Source organism: Bombus vosnesenskii, unplaced genomic scaffold (assembly GCF_011952255.1).
Source record: "Bombus vosnesenskii isolate JDL3184/JDL3185 unplaced genomic scaffold, Bvos_JDL3184-5_v1.1 scf7180000013351, whole genome shotgun sequence".
NCBI lineage: Eukaryota > Metazoa > Arthropoda > Insecta > Hymenoptera > Apidae > Bombus > Bombus vosnesenskii.
In genome coordinates this window covers 391,418-415,032 of record NW_022882987.1, presented here as the reverse complement: position 1 = coordinate 415,032, position 23,615 = coordinate 391,418, and the positions used below count along the sequence as shown (strand labels likewise).

The window sequence follows — 23,615 nt, the reverse complement described above, 5'->3', positions numbered from 1 at the left end:
GTAGATATATTATCACATCTATTCTTTAACCATGTCGAATTATTTCATCAAGTGAAAAATCAAATTGATAAAAATCAATTGAAAATAGAAACTTTGAAACAAAAAATTATTAATTATTTATAATCATACAAATTTTGTCTACAATTTGGATAATATTTCTTTGCTTTTGGGAGTATTTAATAAAATATGGTGTATATTTGCTCCTCGCTGTGAAACAATATGGTTAAGCAATTTCTATGAATATCTATACTGTACTTATGACCATTCTTCAGAAACTTATAAATATTCTTCAGAATCAATATTTGTAGATATCTTAAAAATGACAATTTTTTTAAACGTATCGCGTTTGCTCCTTTAACAGATTTTCCTCTTATTCTACGAAAGAATTATTCATTTTTTGACTCTCACACCAGTCAGTGTCAATATCTGCTCTACGTCCGAGTTTACTTAAAACTATTGTGTATCCTTTCTACATCTGAATCTACTTAAAACTATTGTGTGTCTCCTCTACGTGTAAACCCCTTTGAAACTATTGTCTTTCCCCCTATATCCGAATGAAAACTACCATTTCCTCTCGAAGTACACAATCTTTCACATTGAAATATATTTACAATACGTTTGATCCCACCTCGCCTAAAGACTACGGCCCCGTGAAATATTCAATCAGCCCTGTAACATCATTATCAGCTGTTGAAGAGATCGTTCGCTACAGCACGTGTGTATATAGAGATAGAAGACTGTTTCGCCCAGTTGCAACTTGTCCCCTATTAGGATCGTTCGTTCCAGATTCCTGCGATCGACAATCGCATCGACGCATAGCGTCGAACGAACACGTAGTACCGTCTCGATCGATTGCCACGCGCATTAATAACATCGTTCAAAGCGAAGATGCAAGAGGACGCACCACGGGAGACGCTAGTGTTTTAGTGTTTGCGGGCCACGCGAACAAATAGCCGGCGCATTAAAACGCGTTTGCATATTCATAAGCGAAGGAACGCACTTAAGCGAGTTAACGACTCAACGAGCGGCTGAATATTCTTGACAGCCACGCGAGCGAGCAACCGGCCGTTGCGTTTTAATTAACGTTGCGAACCGTTGTTGACTACCGGCTATCCGTTATGCGTTTCAAATTATCGATCCGACATATCAATGCTGTAGATAAAATCATCCACGTTTCGACACGTAACGAGTGTAATAATATGGATTAGTTTAAACGTTCTTACAGCAAGAAGTGTTGTTCATTTCTACGCTGGGTAAGTTGTCATGAGATGTGATCTGATAAAGTTTATTAAGTCTTTATGTTTCTTTCTAGAATTGCTCTTCATCAACGTAGTAGTTGTCGTATCGGACCGCAGATTTTTATGAACTGTGAATTTTAATAATGAAATTTTATGAAAGTTCTGCTTTATCTCCATTCTTTTAACCGTTTGAGTCTCAAGGATATTGAAAAAACAGGGTCAAAAGATCCCGAACAGCGCGATAGCGCTTGTCTTAATCGATTGCGGAGAGAAACAAGCGGCGTAATAGCGCTCGTCATATTTGTTATTTTTATGAAATACATCTATATTATTATATATGCATATTATTGATTTATAAATATTTCAAGTTTTGTTCAATAAAAATTATTGAGAAGATAACAATGAAATACAAAATTCCGTCAGTCGTCCATAGCGTTCAAATGTACTGTGACCTTTCGACACAAAATCTAAACAGCGCGATCGCTCTGCTTGGGACTAAAACGATTAAGTTACATCCATAAGTATATGAATTTGTATAAATATTTATAGACCACTTATTAAAGTAATGATACGTGTAGATTAATTTATATATATATTGGGTTGGAAACTAAGTGATTGCGGATTTTATCATTAGGTGGTATTGATTGAATTTAGGATCTGTTTTCTGATTTATGTGTATTGTTTTCAATCAATGTATGCACCATTCCTTTCCATGATTTTTTGTCACCTTCGTGTTAAAACTTCATTACTCCATCGGCGTAGAGTTGCTCTTCTGAAAAAGAGAAACGTTCCAATTCGTTTTTATACTCTTCCAAAGCAAACGAGTTCTTATTGTTGAGATAGTTTTAAACGAGCGGAATGAATAAATGATAGTCTGGACGTGCAAGATTGTGGAAAATATGATAGATGGAGTAGAACATTCTATCCGAGTAGCACCATCTTTGTCGCATGACGATTGACACGTGGAATAAGGCTTTGTCTCTTCATGAATTATATTTGAATTTATGCCAGGCCAACAAAAAGCAAGTATGTATTTCCAAGAATGTTTGTTTTATACTTTACAGTTGATTCTTAATTAATCAGCAATACCAAGTTAGTCCAATTAAAGTTGGGGTGAATAGTTATTGTTTAAACTTAGATCGAAAAACGGAACAAATTTCTGTTCAACCCAACATCAATTAAATTTTTAAAAATTCTCTTTCATAAATCTGCAAAATTTCTGTGAATGTTTGCTCAGTGTTTTGCCTATTCCAGTGGTTGCGATATTAAAATAAAAGGCTATAAAATTTTACTAACAGTAATAACTGTTTTATCATTGCATTATATATTAAGAAATAGTTCAGTAATTGTATAAGCTTCGTTTAAATAAAAGTGGTCCTTTTTGACAGGGTACAAAAGCTTTTGAGGAAGATCGTATATGCTTTTTGTAAATTTCCATCATATTATTTATACAGTAGTCAGTCAAATAATTTTGTATGTCGGCTCGGTTTAACATTGTGTTTCAAACATGTCAAGCAATCTGTTCGCGGTCTTTCGCTCTCGTCTCAGCGATAAGTAGTGAACCGTTCTATCTGGTAATTAATTTTGCATAATAGCCATCGATTAATCGGCCATTCTCGTTTGCCGCTGACCTGGAATCCGTCATTGTCGCTGTCGTGTGACAAATCGACTACATCGTTTTAGAACATCGTTTGATCAGGAGTAGAATGTGGAATTTACAATAAAAAAACATATCGGGGATCACCGTAGAGACATATTAATTATCGTTGTCGCTAAAAGTAATTGAAATGTAGAAATAACATCAGCTTTTTTTAAGAAACTATGGGTGAATGTCGTCAAGAGATAATTACAGAAGATTCTGTGAAATAGACGAAATTTAAAGGAAAATGTGAAGATCTAGACAAAATGTATAATAATCTTCTCGCTTTGCAAGAGAATGCTTTACTTCGAGCATAAAAATGTAGCAATATATTAATTAGAAATAAATACATAACATACATAGAGCAGGTATTCCGGAATGTGCGAAATCTTTAACAACGGTTATATAAATATGTAAATATTAGCGTTCTTAAAAAAAAAGAAAAAATAGAAAACAATAATTTTTTGGTACCATTAATAAATCTTGCCTCTAAAAAGATTAATACAACATTTAATGTCGTTTCAAATAAGAATGGAATTTTCATGATGGATTTTCATAACATTTTAGGAACGATGATAACAAAGGCAATGCAATTTCCGATGAAAAAACCAGGAAACGAAATTTCCTCCCTTTGGTCTCATAAATAGTCAATTTGGTGGTATTTGACGTGCCATTGACACGTTTCAATATTCAGCGCCAGATAGGCGATACGGGTTTATCATGTTTTGGATACGCCTCGCGTTTTCCCTCGACGAAAGCCGAAAAAAAGCGTCAGACATACCAGCGTCAAATCATTGTGAATTGTTACGTTTCCTGACCTTTGTTTTCTTGATATTATAAAAAACAATCGATAAAATATCTTTCCATTATGATATTTAAAAAATAGCAGTCGATATAGTTGTTGGAGGAAATGATTGAAATCTTTGAAACGAAGGGAACTATGGTTTACTCTAGATGAACATCTGCCAGTAAAACATAGCGCAGAAACAAATTTTTTTCTTAGTAATTTTTCGATCAATTTGTTGAATGTTAAATATAAGTAAAGTAAGGCCAGTTTATGAGAGTAATTATGAAAATAACATAAAAGTGTTTAATTAATTTGTAGCGGCATTCGACAGGAACTACGACCAGACGACGGCAGCCGGTTAGCGCCTTTGGTTACGAACGTTCGGGACCCGGGCTCTTCAAATCCCGACGCCCGTAGTCCGATTTTTCCTTTCCGCGCGTGCTTTGAAAAATGCAGAAGAAACAAAAGGAACCAATTCAATCCGTGCAAGTCCTCGGCCTACACAGCAGCAAGCACTATCATCTACATCCAATATCCTCAAATTTACAAAGTGTTTAAGTAATTTGAAAAATTTAATTGAAAATTCCGTTTGCATTCAATTTGGTGCAAAAATTTCTAACATATGGAATAAAGAATTCTTGAAAATAAAGACCTATCGTATTATTAATTTCATTAATCTTTTTGATAAGAAGGATTTTTATTTCGAGGAAAACGTGATTGAATCGAAAATAACTTCTAACTTCTACTATTTTTCTCAAAGTGTAATTATTCAATTATCATACAAATGTTTGAGAATTCACAGTTTTCCATTTACAATCTCGCCAAGCTTTTCGAAAGAAGTATTCAAAATGCTACAACGAACGAAACAAATAAATCAATCTACTCAATTATTTTGCTCGTTTAATCTTCTCAATTCCTAACGCTCAAAGGACTTTTTAGCGAACACTTTTGGATAAATCATGCCAATACGATTATACATCAAATATTAATTTTCCTTATTCGTTCGTGACCGCGCTGATTCACGCTCGGCTATACCATAGTTCGTTACACGGTTAGAAAAAATGGACGAGCAGAACTAAAGAAAGTGTAATTAGAGGCATTAATCAAATGTAATTGCAGCAATTAACCGAACCGTTTTAAAGTCTACCGGTCTCTCTATTCCACGTGTGGTGAATGCATAATTTTCCTTAATAATTAGAGTAAGGACAAATGGAGGCTAAGTGTAACGCAACACCGGCCAAGATACTCCGTTAACGACAATTAGTCTGTCTATATTTTTACCCGACATGATGGTCGTGTGAAGCCATTCCACCCACCCTCGTTTCTTACACAAAAGCTCGCCAAGAAGTCGCGTGAACTTTATATCTCGGGGCAATTGGCAAAAATTCGTAGCCAGTTAAGAAAAGAAGAGATATATTTAGAAGCGCAAATTTCGACGAATAGCTCTGTCCATCAATACACTTGTTTCTTCTTTTCTGAGTTCGTTAATTCTTAGATTCTTACATTACATCTTTCGTTACATGCGGATTACAGATGAAAAATGTAATAAGTATACTTTTGTTGAATTTTTGATCTTAACGTCGAATGACAGATTAGTTTTTAAATGAGAATACTGGGTGGTCTTCGAAGAAAGTGCTCTAAAAAATGAACGGTCGTGCGATACTCTAAAGATTGAAGAAAGCGATTAAAGCACGTCAGATTCTTAACAAACGAGATAATTGGTGGGTAATATATCTTCTGCGATCATCCGATTATCTTATTTCTAAAAATTTGATGTGCGGTTTAGTAGAACGATTTTAGTGATAAATGAAAATTGATATCTGCAATATTTTCACAATTTACTTTTCAAGTTTGAAATATAAGGACTATATATATATATTTTTTTATTACATAGAGAAATACACGAAACTAGATAATAATTGTAGTACTGATAATCTTGGTATTTTTTTTATCAGTATGAAGTTTTGAAATTTTTCTTTACTTTTATGGAAATAACTGACTCCGTGTAATACTTCAGGGCTGGCTTTAGAGCCATGACTTTATCCATTTAAACAGTCAGATATCCATATCGATAAATCTTGATATTTAATGGGACCATTTTTAGCATTAATTACGCAAGTATGTAGATACCTTTTATGAATATATTACATGTGTTATATTCAGGGTAGTCCACTAAAAATTACCACTGGAATATCTCCAATGTTTTTAGAGATATGGAAAAGTTTATCAACGAAAGTTGTTAGGTATGATGGCGACTATAATATGGCAGTAGTAATGTTTTTGCAGCCAAAGGAGTTTCGGAGATTTTAAGATGACCTCCATTTTAGATGGAATCCTGTATTTTTGTATGCACCACTTGATGCAGCTTGAATACAATGTAATAACAATGTCTAGAAAAATGTAGTAACTAAGAAATAGATCAGGGGAAGAAAAATCATATTTTTCTATCGGACAAAATACTTTATCAATATATTCCCATGCGATCATAAAGCCAGACGATTTGACACAAACTGCAGTCACGCTTTGCTCTCATCATATGATGTACCTGACTCACAGCCCGTCTTTGTCATTACAGTGACAATGATAGATGCGGAAGCAGTGGCAGGTGGAACTGCTCAGTTACCATGCGACGTGGAACCGCCAGTCCCTGGAGACAAGTTGCATCTAGTTATTTGGTACAAGGAGGAAGCAGACGCGCCGATATACAGGTAAATTCCACTTTTGCATTCCTTATTTTCGCTTCTCGTTGTACGGTTCAAATCACTCCTGCTTCGCTGCTCGCCTCCAGAATAGAAATCGAGGAAAGCAGCGAGACACGCGGTTTCCTCTTCTAACGACGAGTCCTGACAGTTAATCCTTCACGAATAAAATTTCATTCGCTTATCCAGACAGGAATTAAGCGTGACTATTGTTTCTCATCTGCGTTTAAAAATTTAGAGATCAGTAATTGTTATAGATGTTGACGTAGAATGCGCATTATTATGAATATACAATTGGTATATAGTATTCTGTCGTATAATATACTGTATGGTGTAAATGCATAATATGATATATTATGTGAAATGTAGTTGTAAATTGTTTATAACTTGAAAGGTAAATCTTAAATAACATTTCGCAAATTAAAAAATTTTGAGATAGAAGCTTAAGGAAAGTAATAATCGTAAATTAATACATTTTTTATGATGTTGTTACAAAATATCATTTGTTTCAGCGGGCTTTTATCATAGAATAATGAGTCCATAATAACTCCAAATAACGAAGTCCGTAATATTTAATTAGGGATCCATAATAAACTTTTTCCAACAACTTCTGCTTACTACACATATACATCTACTTTTATGTTTAATAAAAAATATCGAAACACGCATTATTAATTTATTTCAAAGTAAAATTAAATGGAAACTCGATCTTTAATGCTTAGTAATACTATTAAATGAAACATTTGTATAATAGCATTATTCAGTAGAATACCGGTATATTAAAAATTATTGAAAAAATCTTTACGACAAAAATATTTAATCGACTGAATATTACATGAATCGTCAAGGCAAACAAATATTCCAAGGCAAACAGTTTTCTTAATTAAATTCAACGCGTATCGCTCCATCACCTTCAAACCACAGAACAACACTTAGTCTTCAAACAAGCCGCTCGCGCTTCAAACCAATTGAGTTGCACTTGCAACAAGCCTTAATTAAAGAAGCAACTCCTCGCGTGTGCTATAGCCTGTCTGAAATCAATCGATTGTTCAAGGCCACTAACCAGGAAACCCCCCACCATAGCACCTAACCACTATCATCGTTCAATTTCAATTTAGTCAAAATTTCACAACGTCTGTAATGTCTGTAACGTTCAATTAAATTGTTAATAACCCTTTCCTATTGATTAACACGAATGGAAATATAAAACGAATGAAATGAAATGAAAATATTTCTTTGATCATCTTTCTAAAAATATAAATTTATATAAACGATCTAGTCCTCTATCTAATGATTCACCAACACAAATATTTTCAAGATTTTCGCAGAATATATAGAGCAATTACATTATTACCGCTGAATGTTCCATTTTCGAGGAAGCAGGCGAGGAGAACTATTTACCATGAGCAAATATTTTGAGAAACCGAGTCAAGTATACCAAAGAAATCGGCTGCCACGTGGAAATCGCGTATCTCACTATTTCGATATCTTGTTATTAACCCCTTAACCTACGATTTACGTTCGAGAATTTTGGACCGAAAACGTAAACAAACTATTATATATTATATTATATATTATACTTGGCCCGATCATCTACTACGGGCTATGCCCGTAATATTTACGTTTGGCCCGATCATCATACTACGGGCTATGCCCGTAAAATCTCGATTATTTGAATCTAAATGTAATCCAACTCAAAGAAATCGAGTGTAACTTGCAAATCGCATATCTCACAATTTCGACGCACTTATTAAAAAGGGATCTTAATTATTTGCAAACTTAAACCTAAGCTAAATCGAAAAAGTCGATAGCCACTTATAAATCGCGTATCTCAAAATTTCGACGCCCTATCATTAAAAGAAAAAAGTTACAAGGAATTTTATAATGATTGTGCAGATCCTTCAGGCTGTTCATGATGATCCGTGCAGTAGAATCGCAAAATTCGCCCCTCTCGAACACCATTCTTTTCGGAAGTTTGTTTCCGCCCGTGAAGGACTTTATACCTCTGAAACGTTCTCAATCTCCTCTATTTATTCGCTGTTTGTATTTTCGCGTCTGGTCTCTTTATTACCATCACCTTGCCTCACGTTCCTTCTTAATGGAGATTTAAATTAAGTTTCGTGGGATTTGCAGAGACTCCTTTAACATTCTACTTCATATTCTTTCATTTCGTTCTATATCACTAAACTTAATATACGGCTTAGTCGATTGCAGATAATCGAGTGTTCCTCGAACAGAAATACGTGGGTCATTTGAAAAGTTCTGGGACGAGATAGAGACAAAGTACAATAGGAAATTTCTAATTTATCATTTTTTGATAATTTTATGGTAATTCGCAGCCTTTAGTTTATTTTACTCTCTGGCTGATTTTCACTCTCTGATGGCAATAAACTGTAATAGACAACGAAGAATTTAGAATAAACGCTTTAGAAAATAATTATCTCCTTGTCCATAAGATTTCCTGCATTTACGGCATCAGATTAAAGACATAAATAGGTTCTAAATTTTTGTAATTATAATATTCATTTGTACCTATGCTAAATGAGCTGTCTCGTAAGTTACGAATAATGGAATACTCCTAAACATAATTTAAATAAAAGATTTGAAGATTTCAAGCAGACATTCTATTTATCACAACTTAATAAAATTATTCGTCATAATAGAAAAAATAGTTTGAAAACGATATAAGCCGTTCCATTCCATTCCATTCCATTACAAGAATTTCCTAATAATAATCCACGTATTAAAATCGTTATACGTAATTGCACAGGATAATTAAAGTAGAAGACAGATGGGAAAATTTAAAGGATGGGATTTATCCTGTCAAAGCGTTAGCTCCGTTTGAATTTTTAAATCGTTGCATAAATCGGCGGTTGCGTTTAATTAAAGTTTTCTTCCGGCAACACTATTATCGCTTGACCCAAGTCGCAACGTTATAAAATCTCGTCGAGCGACGAAACTTATAAAAAAGAAGAAAAAAAGGAGAGAAAAATGATAAAACGTCGCGTCGTGAATGTTATTCTCGTCGAGAGATAATTAAAATTTGTCAAACCCGTTGATATCAAAATGCGTGGAAAGCAAATTTCGTCGGCGAACATTTTAATGAGAAACCTCTCGCTTCTCCTTCTCCGAATGACATCTATTGTCACGGTAAAAACGACAGAAACAGATATACGTATAAATATTTATTTAAAATATTTCTCTGTGGTACAGATTAAAAATCAATTTACGTATATAAATTGTGTTGAAACAATTAATATCGATGGATTCGTTTCATGATCAAAGCATCACGATTTGTTTTGCTATTTAATGTTGCCCTTATTTAATATTATGAGTTCTTAAATTTCTGGTCTACCATTTCTTTTCTAAAGATTCTGTAAGAAATAAACAAAATTGGAGTTCAGAGCTCCTTAAAAATACTCACGAGCGAAATTCAACAACTCGGTACTTTTATAATAGTTTTGGTTAAATGTATCTTTCAAATTTTATAGAAATTCCAATTATAAAATGTAAAGATTCTATGATCAAAAAAGAAGAAACTTGATTGTTTGGATTAATCGTAACACAGTCTGTTCGAACAATCAAACTTCGTCTTTGTCTGAGAGATATAAACTAACATCTAAGTTAAATACAATAATATAAAAATCCGATATAAACATCATTAAGCTGTTTAAATACTTGGTCGAACAAAAACCTAGTTCACTTTTTAATTACTTTTTCATTAGAATCTTTTAATAAGGCACTTATGTATGGACCACCTGTGTATGTGAAACTTTTTTCTTATTTTTACTCATAGAATGCGCTAACTTTTTTTTACTCGTCGTGTAAAAACTTACGCTTTACAACCAATGTCGCTTAATTCCTTATTTTCTTTGCTGCTCAAACTCGTTGACGTTAAAAAACATCTAAATAGACCAACATTTATAAAATATACCAATCGATAAAATCACATTTCTATTTTAAACTCCCCTGTCGCAAGGTCGCTACCAGGATCGCTAACATTCCAAGAAGAGCAAATGAAACGACGAAAAACGAGATTCGTAAAAAAAGAGAAAAAAAATGAGAGAAACGAAGAAGAAAGAGAAACATTCTCGTCTGAAATCGATACAGTACAGTTCGATGGCGCGAATTGCGAGTTGGACTGGATTATGCAACCTGCACCTGGACAGGTGTTCTCGAATCTTTCCCTCTGATATAAAAGGCCACGGGCAGGATGAGGTTGTGGCCGACCGACGCCCCCTGGGGCTGGGTCTCCGAACCGGTCCTGGGAGGACGTTTATACGCCCGTTCCGATCGTTTCACCTTGTCAAGTCTCTCTGATATCGTGTGAACGACTTTCCTTCGTTCCACTTTCGGCCCGAGATTTTCTGCGATCGTTCAAACGATGTGTTGAGTGCAGAGATCGCAGTTTTGAATGTGTTTTAAAACGCACGTGTATGGTACAGAGATGAGAAAATGAATAACCGAACGAAGGAATGCGGATCTGATCGGTGATTTCCGATTGACCGAATACAACCATACAGATAAGTATTGACTTTGAAAGTGTCGCATGCAATGGCGGATAAAAGAAAGTTAAAAATTAATACACTACGAGTTTTAGTAACCTTTGTAGCAAAGATTGTTGAGCATATTGGTAACAGTCTCTATATATACATGTGTATACAGGGCGTAACAGAACATGTGGTGCTCACTTCAAGACCTGATTCTAGCAAAACAGTGAAAAAATCTCGTATATGCATATGCTTTATCTGTCTTTGTTTATGAGATATAACGAGTCTATTGCGTACGCAACACCTATTGAAAATATTGAAATACTAATATTCAGAATAGAAAAAGCTTTTTAAGAAATTCGGGAAATGCCTGGAACTATTCAGAGTGTAACCAGATCCGTGACAAGACGTCTATAGGCTAGCCTTGAAGCTAAGCAGTAATTTTGAACATTCTCTGTAAAAATGAATATATCACGGCAAAATAGAAAATCTGTTACATTTTATAAACGAAAACAGATAGAATATATGTTTATATGACATTTTTTCATCGGTTTTTAGATGTACAATCAACTCCTAAAGTGTATCCCACATGTTCTGTTATACCCTGTATAGTAAATATAGGGTGGGGCGATAATCGTATTATAATCAAGCAGAGGGCGATTCTACGTGAAAAAATAAGAAAAAGGTTTGGTATAACATTGTCTTATTTAAGGCTTCGTTTTCAAGAAAATCAACTTTGAAGATTTGACAATTTGGCTAATTCCGGACTGGACAAAGGTAAATAATCGATAGAGTTTTAAATTGCATTTGAAAATAAGTAAAAAATATAGAATAACATTTTTTCATAAAATGTTTCATTTTCGGCAGAAGTAAATTTGGAAATTCATCATGCGCGTGTACAAGACCAGTTTTTAATTTAACATGTTTAAACCTTATTTTCTTGAAAACGAGACTTTAAACGGAAAATTTTATTTTACATTCTTTTTACTTATTTTCATATATATTATAACCTGCCGTGAAACTCCCAATCAATATTTAGCCTCGTTAAAGTATACTTGGCAAATATATATATTTTTAACTTATTTTTTCACATATATCGAAGTATATCCAAATTCGTACATGTCCCATCCTATATAATACATATCAATTCTGATACGTATTATTTAATATTAGTAATGTACACATGATAGGAATAAATTAATAGAATTATAATAAAATAATTAAGAAAATAGAAGCAGTGGAAAGCATACAATTTAAGTTAACATGAGAGATCGACCAAATACTTATGATCGATATTATATTGATTGCAGATTGGTAGTTTCAGTGTTAGTAAATTTTAACTGAAACGTACGATGATAATTGTTATTCACACTCTTTTATCGAACATTTCGCATACAAAATCACCAAACCTCGAATGTTCACCACTTCGAATTGGAAACTCTACTTTTAAACGAGAGGGTTTTTTAATCACCAACGATCGGCAAATGTTTGTGTCGGTGCTATCATTGGCGACCCTCGATGATATTTTCGTGCGTTTTAAACGGCTTCGAATCGGATCGATTTTGTTGTAATAACGTGACAGGGTAAATAAGGGATGGACAGGGAAAAAACAGGACGTTCATTTCAGAGCGGAACGAACGTTTGTTTGAAGTACTACGCTTGAATGGAAAGAAAATAAAATTCGTGATGTTGCCGATAGTGGATTTGATCTTGAATGATCTGTCGAACTTGTAGAGATTTACATGTATATACAAGTTAATGTTTTCTCGATGGATCACCCAGGTTGAAGGATTTCAAATTATTAATATGTAAATAATGATTGTAGTATTGGACGTTTTATGTTGCTTTTATTTATTTATTTATTCTAAAGTGGTCACATTAACAATGAAGTTACCAGTGACCATCAAAAGTAAATAATTAGTAATTAAGTATTTACAAGATTAGATGATACTCAACTATTTAGAATATTGAGTAGATTTATATAATACGTTCAAAAAATACCGACGCATTATGAATGCTTTTAGAATTATTACGTCAGACTTCAAGTCATGTTGCTTTATATTGCTTTATGTTGTTTCATGTTACTTCATGTTGCTTCATGTTGCTCTTGCTGTGTATCATGTTTGTTTCTTTCTTGCTCATGTTGTGTATCTGAATGATTATCAAAGATTTTTAAAAAGTCTTATTACTTTAAAGCTTTTATTCTTTTATTAAAAAATGTCAATATGTGCATTTCTATATTCTTCACATTTTTTGATGATTACTCGTGAATGAAATTTTCCAAATATTGAAACAATTAGCCTTCTAATATTATATAACCCCATTAATAACTTATACAACGCTAATATAGTTCCACGTTCTTACAATAATTACACAATGCTATTCTATTACTACGTGAACAATCTTATAATTTTGTAATTTATCAACATTATGGTTCTGTCATTCTATGAATATAATTCTGTAATATTAATCTCCGTATTTCAGTAATAAAAATGTCATTATTCTTTCTATCCTGATTTCCCAACATTCCACATCCTCCTACTAACGTGTTTCGGCATTGCCATCTTTTACCTCTTAATTTCACTATTTTACAATAGTACGATTCTACAACTCTCCCTTATTCCGCATAGTTTTACACCTCTCACTAGCATCGTACCATACCGCTACATTCTATATTCAATACTGTCGCAAAATTCTTCGCTCTCGCACGTCGTCATAGTATATTTACGCAATATCCGAATTCAATTCACGCTTCCGTAATTCTACCATTTCATTTCCATGCCATTCCATATCTTTTCATCGCTTGGAAAGAATATGACGACCCATTAAATTCAATTTATCGCGTGAAACGAAACGAAACATCCTAGGTCCTCCGTATCTGTACATTGTCCCGCGCGCGGTTGAATCATATTGTCTCATACATATTGTACAACGCGCGTACATCACGCATATCCGCTCGCTGGTTTATTGTTACTAATAAATCTACTCATTTGACAAGCCTTCTGTCCCAAGTCCTCGACTCTACACTCACGAAATTGTCTCATCCTCGCACCCCTCTTATGCGTGGCGCGCCAAACGGACGTCCGTTTTGAATCGTTCTCCAAAAATCCCAATTTTCATAGCGCTACGATAACATATTAGAGATTCCGATTGCTGCTCTATGACTTTCCGCAGGGAGGACTTGTTTATGTGAGTCTATGGGGGCTGGCAAGCCCACGTTCCCGAAGCCAGGGAGGACCGTCGGGACAAGCGTCCCGCTTACGTGAGTCCTCTATGTACACCGCAGGGAAGATCGCCGGGAGTGTTGTTATTAAATATAGGTTTGGGGTTGATATTTAATTGATTCATACAGATTCAATTTACCTTTCTATATTTCACCTCCTCGTACAATACGTCTGAACACACCGGATACACTTAGATAATTAACACTAAGACAAAAGAGCGTCGTTAGAAGTCGTACCAACTTAGCTTGTAGGAACTAGCGGTCATACCAACTTAACGTTTCTCAACAGTCCCAACGTTTCTACAAGCCCCATAGCTTTGGTAAAGTATTGAGTTTTAACTCTATTTAAACCATTGGTGAGAATGTCGGCAACATTCTCAGACTTAGATATATAGGTATAATCTACTATTTCCTTTGACACACACTTCTTAACATAGAAATAACACACTTGGACGTGCTTAGAACACTCAGCAACTACTTCATCTTTTGACCATGAAATAGCTCCGATGTTAACGCAGAAAATTTTACATGGGCGAGGGCAATATGACAATTGACCCAACTCCCTTAACAGTAAGGATATCCACACAGTCTCCCTTGCTGCCTCTTGCATCGCTACAAATTCTGCTTCGTATGTCGATTGAGATATAATTGGTTGTTTCTTTGACAACCAAGATGTTGCACCACCAGCGAGTATGAAGACATACCCACTCCTAGATTTCCTATCTATTGAACAGCCCGCAAAGTCTGAATCACAAAACACCTTCAAGGGTTGTCCTGTCCTTTGGTACACTAGTTTCAAGTCTTTGGTCTTTAACAGGTACTTGAAAATCCGCTTCACTGCTCTCCAATCAGATACAGTCGGATTTGCGCATCTTTGGCTTAACTTTCCTATTGCATACGCGATATCAGGACGGCTTACAGTGGCGACATACGTTATAAGCCCCACAGCCTGCTCATACAACGTAGCATCGAAAGGTTCGTTACATTCAATGTCAAAACCGGCTTCACACTCTTTAGCTGGCGGTGTTGACACTCCAGCCTCATGAGCAATGTCAAACAGATCCAGCATTTGACTTATCTGTACGGATTGATCAAATACAACAGTGGTACCATTTGGCTTGCTCGAGTGGATGGATAGAAATTCAGTATCAGTACCCAGCATCCTCACATTTAATTTCTCCTTAATCCTAGTTTTAAACACATCAATCATAACCTTCGTTCCAAATGCAAGAATGTCAACTACATACACAGCTACAATCAGATCTTTGGATGCATTCACATACACCCACGGATCACTCATACATGGGTTCAGACTCATACCTTTCAAAATACTGTTAATGTATCTAAACCATATTCTCCCGACTTGCTTCAGTCCATACAGGCTCTTTTTAAGTTTGCACGCATATTGAGTTCTGTCTTTTCCTGGAACTTTAAAAAATTCAGGTTGCTCCATATATATATCCTCATTCAAAGGACCACTGAGGTGTGCACACTCCACATCAATATGTTCATAACTCCACTCATTCTCCGCACACAGAGCAAGCAAAATTCTTAGTGTGTTGCGCTTTACAATTGGACTAAATGTTTCTGAATAGTCTACTCCAGGCTTTTGCCAGAATCCCCGAGTTACGAGTCTAGCTTTATATCAATCAGGGTCCCTTTTTATGACAAGTACCCACTTACAGTCAATCACATTTTGTTCAAAGGTCTTTACACTATGTTCCACACTTCTTTATTTGTTAAATTGTCTAATTCCTTCGTTATTGCATCGGTTCACTTTTGAGCATCTGGCTCTTTCAGGGCATCGTACACATTCACAGACACACATAAACCTTGAGTCTTGCAAACTGTCGCAACGTGAGCACAACTGTTACACGTCTTTGGCTTATGCAATCTTGGTGATCTCCTAGGCACAGTCGGTACACTCACAACCTCCTCCTGATTATTCTCTGATTAAGTCGTTCCTGAAATAATCACTTTCCCCTTCATCGTTTTCACCATCACTTTGAGTTTCTACATCAATTGGATCGACTTCCCTTTCAAATTCGAAATCTTCCCATATCCATTCAGAGAGTTTCCTTTTGATGTTCCTCGTGTCCACTTTAATGTTTTTGTAGGGAAACACATTTTCCTCGAACCTGACATGACAAGAGATTATTACCTTCTTGGTCTTCGGTAGGTAGATCCTATATCCCTTGATCTGTCGGTCGTAACCTACAAATATCCCTTCGTCTGCCCTGTTATCAAATTTTCCTCCGCCTTGGCTTCTCGGGTACCAGACCGTGCATCCGAATACCCCTAGCCTGCTGATCTCCCCTTGGATGTCGCATCCCTCACTTTTCCATAATTCCAATGGAATTTTATCTCTGATAGCGGTGGATGGGCATAGGTTTCTAATGTGACACGCAGTGTTCACAGCTTCTCCCCACAGGTAGTCAGGGAGCCCCGACTGAATGAGCAAACACCTGGACATCTCAACCAGGGTTCTATTTGCTCGTTCTGAAACTCCATTTTGCTCAGGGTTCCTTGGGACGGTCTTCCTGCGCAGAATGCCTTTCTCCCTTAGATAGCTCTCAAAATTTGCTCCTGTGTCACCTCCATTGTCGGTTTGGAGGGCACTTATTTTGGACTGATGTAGAGCCTCCACTTCCATCTGGTATTCCTTGAGGCACTTAAATACTTCGCTCTTCCTGCTGATGATCCTAACGTGCATGAAACGAGAGAAATCATCGATGAAAGTTACAAAATAATTACCTTCAGCTAATGACCTGCACTGAGCTCTGCCACTAACATCTCTGTGAACAATTTCCAAAGGGCGTTGACACATATGATGAGCTGTCCTCGGGAATGGGACCTTTGTCATTTTTCCCTTCACACAGACTTCACATCTTTCATCGTGTTGCTTGGAGTCCTCCTTCACGCTCCTTACAGGAATCTTCCTCATTGCATTACCATGCAGGTGACCCCATCTCTCGTATCACGATGCGGTACTCTTGTATGCCTTTGCCTCAACATCTTCAATGTCTTCGTCATTTTGGCCAGGCTGATCGTTTTCCACGGAGACATTTGCTACGCGCCCTTCAAAGGGTATTGTCTCTAAGTAGTATACATCATCTCCTACCTTTGAGTTGAATACGACGTCTCCATCATCGTGTGTCCCAACGACCTCATCCCTTGTACACACTGTAATGACACCCTTTTTTGCCAACTGTCTGATCGAGATTAGATTTAGATCTAACTCAGGCACCCACAGAGCGTTCGACAAAGATAGGGTCCAAGCACCACAGGACTCAGCCATTTTCACGACGATCTTTCCCTTTCCCTTAACTTCCAGATTCCCCTTGCCAATCCTGATTTGCCGGGTTGCAGGCGCGAAGTTCACAAAGCGATGCCTGTCCGGAGTCATATGATTTGAAGCACCTGAGTCAAGGTAGCTAATCCTCCCCCTATCCATGTGGCTGATGGACGATAAAGCCAATGTCGATATAAGTCTCTTGGACCTCGAGTTGTCTTCTGATCCCTTCTTCTTCTTGTTATCTTCCTGTCTCTTCTTCTCCCTTTGGCTTTTCTCCTCTTTATCTCCTTTCTCCTCTTGACACTGGTACGAAATGTGGCCCCATTTTCCACATTTGTAGCACTTCCAGTTATGTGGGTCTCTGTTCTTTGGTCTCGCGCCATCTTTGTTCTGTTGTGGCTTGGGCTTCCATTGTCTCCTGGTCGCCATTGCGCTGCCTTTCTCGGACGAGTCCGCAGCCGCATCGATCCTTCTTTCTTCGAGTAGAAGGTCGACTTCATGGCCTTCGTGGTCAAATTCTTATCAATTCTTGTTGCCCTGAGGTACGTCGAGTAATTTGGATCCGCCACGAGGCCGGCCAAAAGGAAACATACCATAACGTGGTCCTCGATTTTTATACTGGCATTGGATAACTTATCACACAGGTCTTGGATCCTTCCGCAGTATGCGGAGATATGCATGCTAGGGGTCTTCTCGATCGTACCACTGGAACTGTCCCGCATGCATAAAACAATGTCCATCGACGCAAATCTCCCATGGACATCTTCCACTGCTTTCCAGCACTCCCTTGCCGTTTGTTATCCATTTTTATACAGTTTGGTCTCAACCTTTCTGCTGCCGTTAATCCTGACTCTACTGCATCCCAGCAGCCCAGGAAAACCAATGAGGCTTCCATCATCGTCTTCCAATATTCATAATTGCCCTTATTCATGATCGGATTCATATCCTTGTCCACATCACCCATTTTCTCCTGGTCGACCATGGCGTGGTCTCTTCTCGGATAATTTCAGAAAAACACAAAAACTCAACAAATAAATGTCTTTACTGTCGCAGTTTACTGCCCTGGGCCCATAACCTGTTATTAAATATAGGTTTGGGGTTGATATTTAATTGATTCACACAGATTCAATTTATCTTTCAAAACGTACAAAATCGTACAAACGTCTGAACACACCGGATACTCTTAGATAATTAACACGTGGTCGACTCCTAAGACAAAAGAGCGTCGTTAAAAGTCGTACCAGCTTGTAGGAAATAGCGAGCATACCAACTTAACGTTTCTCAACAAGTGTAAGGCGTTTAAGCACGGTTACACTATCTCTGCGTGGCCTTGGATAGTAGCGCACCCACGACCCTGAAGCGAAAGATGGAACCGTTGGGATAAGTTCCCGGGTACTCTGTACCTTGAGGCCCTCGCTTACGTGAGTCTCATCTGGAACTGTCGAGCACGGATAACAGGTCGCCGGCCGGCAGTGACGTGGCTGTACATCCACACGATAGTCCCACCAATGACTAAGGTTGGTACCACGAGGGTCGAGTAAAAGCCCGGAGGGAGTAGTGACCCCTCAGCTCGGCCAATTATGGGTTTGGACTCGTGGTGGCAGTGGTTTATGGCCAAGATGCTGGCAAGAGGGCCGATTTAAGGGGTACTTGGATCACCCGAATGGTCTTCAGCGGGTAAGCAGCGTCCCACCTGCTCCGGAACCATCCTGGAGAGACGGTAAGGCTTAGAAAACGCTCCGTTCGATCTGAGACGAGTGACAGCTCCTGCCAGGCTTAACTAATCCAGGTAGCAAGGTACTGGGTGCCTTGTGCGCTGGTTGGGCGTAATCCCAACCCCTATGGCCCTAGGGGTGCCCGGGTACTGTATAGCGATAGATTTGCGCTCAGGAAAGCACCCGTTACCAAAGATGACAATACTTGCTGTTCTATGACTCTACATGATTTACAGATGGAATATATATGACATTGAGTTTCAAACGTACATAGTTAAGCAATTACCGTAGAAATCTTTTTATCTTCATATTGTGCATTGCACAAGGTGCTCCAGAAATCGTGACAAAACCGGAAAACAGGTGAATCATTGTGTAAAAATAAATCGGAAAAGTATAACAAAATTTTTTTGTACAAGGCTTCGTTTTAGATGAAATTGCGTATGGAAATTTATTAACCGTATTGAACAGGACTCGTTGCTACTCTATATGTAAAAAATGTAAATGAAAATAAGTCGAAAATGTGGAATAATATTTTTCACAAGACGCTTTGTTTCCGCGAAAGATAAATTTAAAAATTTATGTCTGGGTGTACTAAGTCACTTTTTAACTGAACATATTCGAACTCTAGTTTCTTAAAAATGAACTCTGAAAAGGAAAAATTTAATTTCGCATTTTTTGCTTATTCTCGCATGTAGAATAAATTCCAATTTGACTTCTTTCCCCTAGACCGGAATTAGCCATGTTCAAATTCAACACTTCATGAATTTTCATATTCATTTTTTTTTAAAACAAAGCCTGGAACAGAAAGGTTTTATTCTATATTTTCCTTTTACTTTCGTGCGAGAAATCAGAACCTTTCCGGCTCTACCACGATTTCTGGAACATCCTGTATAAAACATTTAAAAACTAGAAATTATTAAATTAAATTTAATTTTGAAATCCGATTGTCGTAATTATGTTAGACAAATTTGAAACTAGTCCGAAAAGGTACATAGAAATTACAAGATATTTGTTACAAAAATATACGTATTTAACGTAAAATTAGTATACGACATGAATATAGTGGCATAATAGAATAACAGAATAGAACCATAGAATAGAAAAATTCTTGAACTCCGTGGAAAAATAAAAAAGTCTTTAAAATAATCACGCAAAATAAAGCTACAAAATGCAGAACATGCAAAATTTTTCTATAAGAAAATAGAGCATTGTGGAGCTATGAGACTATAAAATTCTAAATCTCTGACAGCAGAGGACAAAAGCAGAATGAAAGTATAGAACAATAGAACTGTGGGATTATAAGGTTGCACAACTACAAAACAGAAATATTGTAAAATTTTTAAATACTAGGGGAGATAATAAAATAACGTTAAAAATAACCGAACAATTCTACCTAAAAAAAAATTGTTTTACAAAGTCACAGAAGTCAAAAACCAATAAACGCAACAGATATAAGTTTCCAACATAGTATAGAGACATTTAAAACAATCCAGAGATTTTGTTCCAAGAAAAGGCACAAATTGCGGACATAATCGCAGATATAACAAAATTAAGAAAACATAAAATCTAATAAACCTACAAATACGAATTTCCGAATGAAAGAATTCTATTCTCCAAAATAAACTATAATAAACCTATTATTCAAAACCTGCTGAAGATTCTATGAGGGAGCTCCATCAAATCTAAAGCTACGTATTGAATCTTTTGATACGTGTTATCTCTCTCTCTCTCTTTTTCTCTTTCTCTCTCTCTTTTTCTCTTTCTCTCTCTCTCTCTCTCGTGCATCCCTTCTCCCGATTTTTATTCTCGAAAGTTGCTATCACGATTCGATCGCAATTTATGCATAGAAACTAGAAGAAGCAGAAATCCCATCTTTCTTGCTATCGTTACAGAGGATCGCGTGCTCATCTTTTGCTTTACGTACTATTTCTGCCGTGTCTACCGCATAGTCGTTTCCCTTATACCGGTAGAACTTCAAGATCGTGCTTCTTCTTTCCTCTTCCATGGTGAAACCCTCCTCCAAGCGTTTAAAATGTATGAACATGTTCCAGGTTAAAATTGAAATTATATATAAGATATTTCGTTGAACTGCTTTGATGCTTGTGACGTTATTAAGAAGAAATGGGTACTCGTGTTAAAACTACTCGAAGCTCATGTACGAAAAGCACCACAGCTCTTACGGGGGAACGTTTTATGAACTTTTCTTTCGTCCCCCTTTATAGTGTCTGAAAGCGTATACAGATTGTTCGTATTATTACGTCTCAGAGGCTTTTTGTAGGTGATGAATTTATAACGACATAGAAGAGCTTCATTATTTTTAATGTTTACAAATTTTTATTATTTTGTTATTTACAATGGTGTTTCTTTACGCATAATTTAATATCGTTTGAAATAGATTTGTTAAAATGGTTTAATAAGAACCTTTGAATTATTTATACAGTTTTATCATTTTCGCTATATATATAATTTTATTATTTACGAAGTTTCATTATTTCTACTATTTATAAAATATCGCTATTTTTATTACTTACAAAATTGTGTTACTTCCTACGTGTATATAGGTTTTTTTAATTTGTCATAGTTTTTATGTAATGACAAGACCATGAATGTTTTTAAATTCATAATTATAATTCTTTCTTAGCGAAACATTCTCGTTCTCCATGTTTGTAACAAATCTACCAATTGCGAAAAAAATGTTGGGAACTAATAGTTAAACACTGTAGATTACATTCGACATGCATATATTTTTGTTTTCAATCTTTTTGATATTTTAAATATCTTTCATTTTTTGTTATGATCTTTTCTTTTTCTCCAAAATCTCTTGCGTTTTTGCTTTTGATATTTTCACTGGGAAACGAACTAAATTATTATTTATGCAATTAGTACAACGTTATACTCGTAGTCGGCGAAGGTCAAAGTGGAGTATGTAATTCACTTTTACTAATTGTTAATTTCGCGTTTGAGAGAAACTTCTCGTGGAGGAACGAGATAATCAAACTTAACAGATTAAACTTCACATTCAAAACATCAAACAAGGCCAATTTAAAATTGAATCTCGTGTGACTTGCATATAGAGTAATATATTCTATGTCTGCTGTATTCTCTTAATAATAATTGAATTATCCTGGATTCTACAGATTATATAACAATTCAGATTTCTGGATCTTTAATTAATGAATAAACGAGACATGATGAAATAAATAAAAAAAAGAAAAAGGAATCTAGACATGATTCTTACCCTCTAATTTTGGTTTATGACGTCTTTTCGATCTTAGAGCTACGATTTCGCCTAGTTGCATGAAACACTATAAATATTTATGAGGCCGTAACTTTCGTATTCATTAATACGAGTACTGTCAGCTAGGAGTTAAAGGAAGCTCCCTAACACAATTATTTAGACTGTACTGCAGATGATTTTTTCTTCTGCTTAATGTATTTAATTATAATATCGACACTTCATTATCATAACGATATTAATATGAGATCGAGTGAGGTCGAGTTTAGTCTATTTTTTTCCGATATAGATAATATATCATGGGAAATCAAGAAATTTCAATATTTATTAAGTGGAGTGAGAAATGAGTGACACCGCCATTTAACAATTGAGGATTCATATTTTCTACCATTAATAATGTTCTTCGTTGTACCATTATTTTTAATCTAACGATTGGAATAATATATATAATCATATAGTGATATATATATATTATCATATATATATATATATATATATATATATATATATGTCAAGTACCGAGTCTGGGCCCGAGTCGTCCTCGTGGCGGGGGCTTGGGACAGGTAAGGATTCCTCACTGAAGCTATCCATGTTTTCTTTTACACTGAAGTTATTTTTATTGACACACGAAATTGTTACAGAGTTGACACAAACTCACAGTGACCACACACTCTCGACGCTAGTGACAATGGTCTTAGATTCGATAACGAGTCCGCGGACAACGGGACGGTAGTCGTACGCACTCGCAAAAGTCTAAGTCGGATTCTATGTTAATATTCACTGACCGTAAGGCGTTAATCTCCTTTTCGGTGAGGTCGCAAGAGAGAATGACTTTCCGTCCCGGTGATACCCCAGAGGAAAACTATGACGGGGTGTGTCTAAGGACACGAGATCATCGGATTCGTCGGGGATATCACACGTTCGGAAAGTATGGGAAATTGGCGTTGCTGCTAATTGGTCAATCTCCATATCGGTGGTTAGAAAAAGATGCTAGCCGCCCTCGAGGGAAAGTTGCTAGTGGGAGACGCCGCTCGTTGAAAAATATGTCTCCCCTATCTTCCCGTAGTTGGGACAAAGACTGTTTGTCTGTTTGAAGGACTTTAGTTAACTAAACCTTAAGATTTATAACGGGCCCTCGGGCTAGCCGAACATGTACTGCGGAGACGCATCGACATCTGGCAATCATCTTACTCGAAGAATAGGGTCTGCGTGTGGCGAGTCACGGGACAGAAACCGTTGGAATGTTTACTGCCACGTGTCGCTACAAATCTTTCTTTTAAGGAGAGCTATAGAA

At 36.3% G+C, this 23,615-nt stretch overlaps 1 protein-coding gene across 4 annotated transcripts in view; it reads left to right on the top strand.

The window, feature by feature from the left end:
• LOC117236652 (hemicentin-2-like) overlaps positions 1-23,615 on the top strand; it is a 574,361-nt gene that overhangs the window by 433,904 nt on the left and 116,842 nt on the right. For all 4 annotated transcript variants that reach the window (XM_033499780.1, XM_033499782.1, XM_033499779.1 and 1 more), the window contains exon 3: positions 6,240-6,372. In XM_033499780.1, the coding sequence (XP_033355671.1) occupies positions 6,240-6,372 (133 nt within the window). The remainder of the gene's footprint in view (positions 1-6,239; positions 6,373-23,615) is intronic.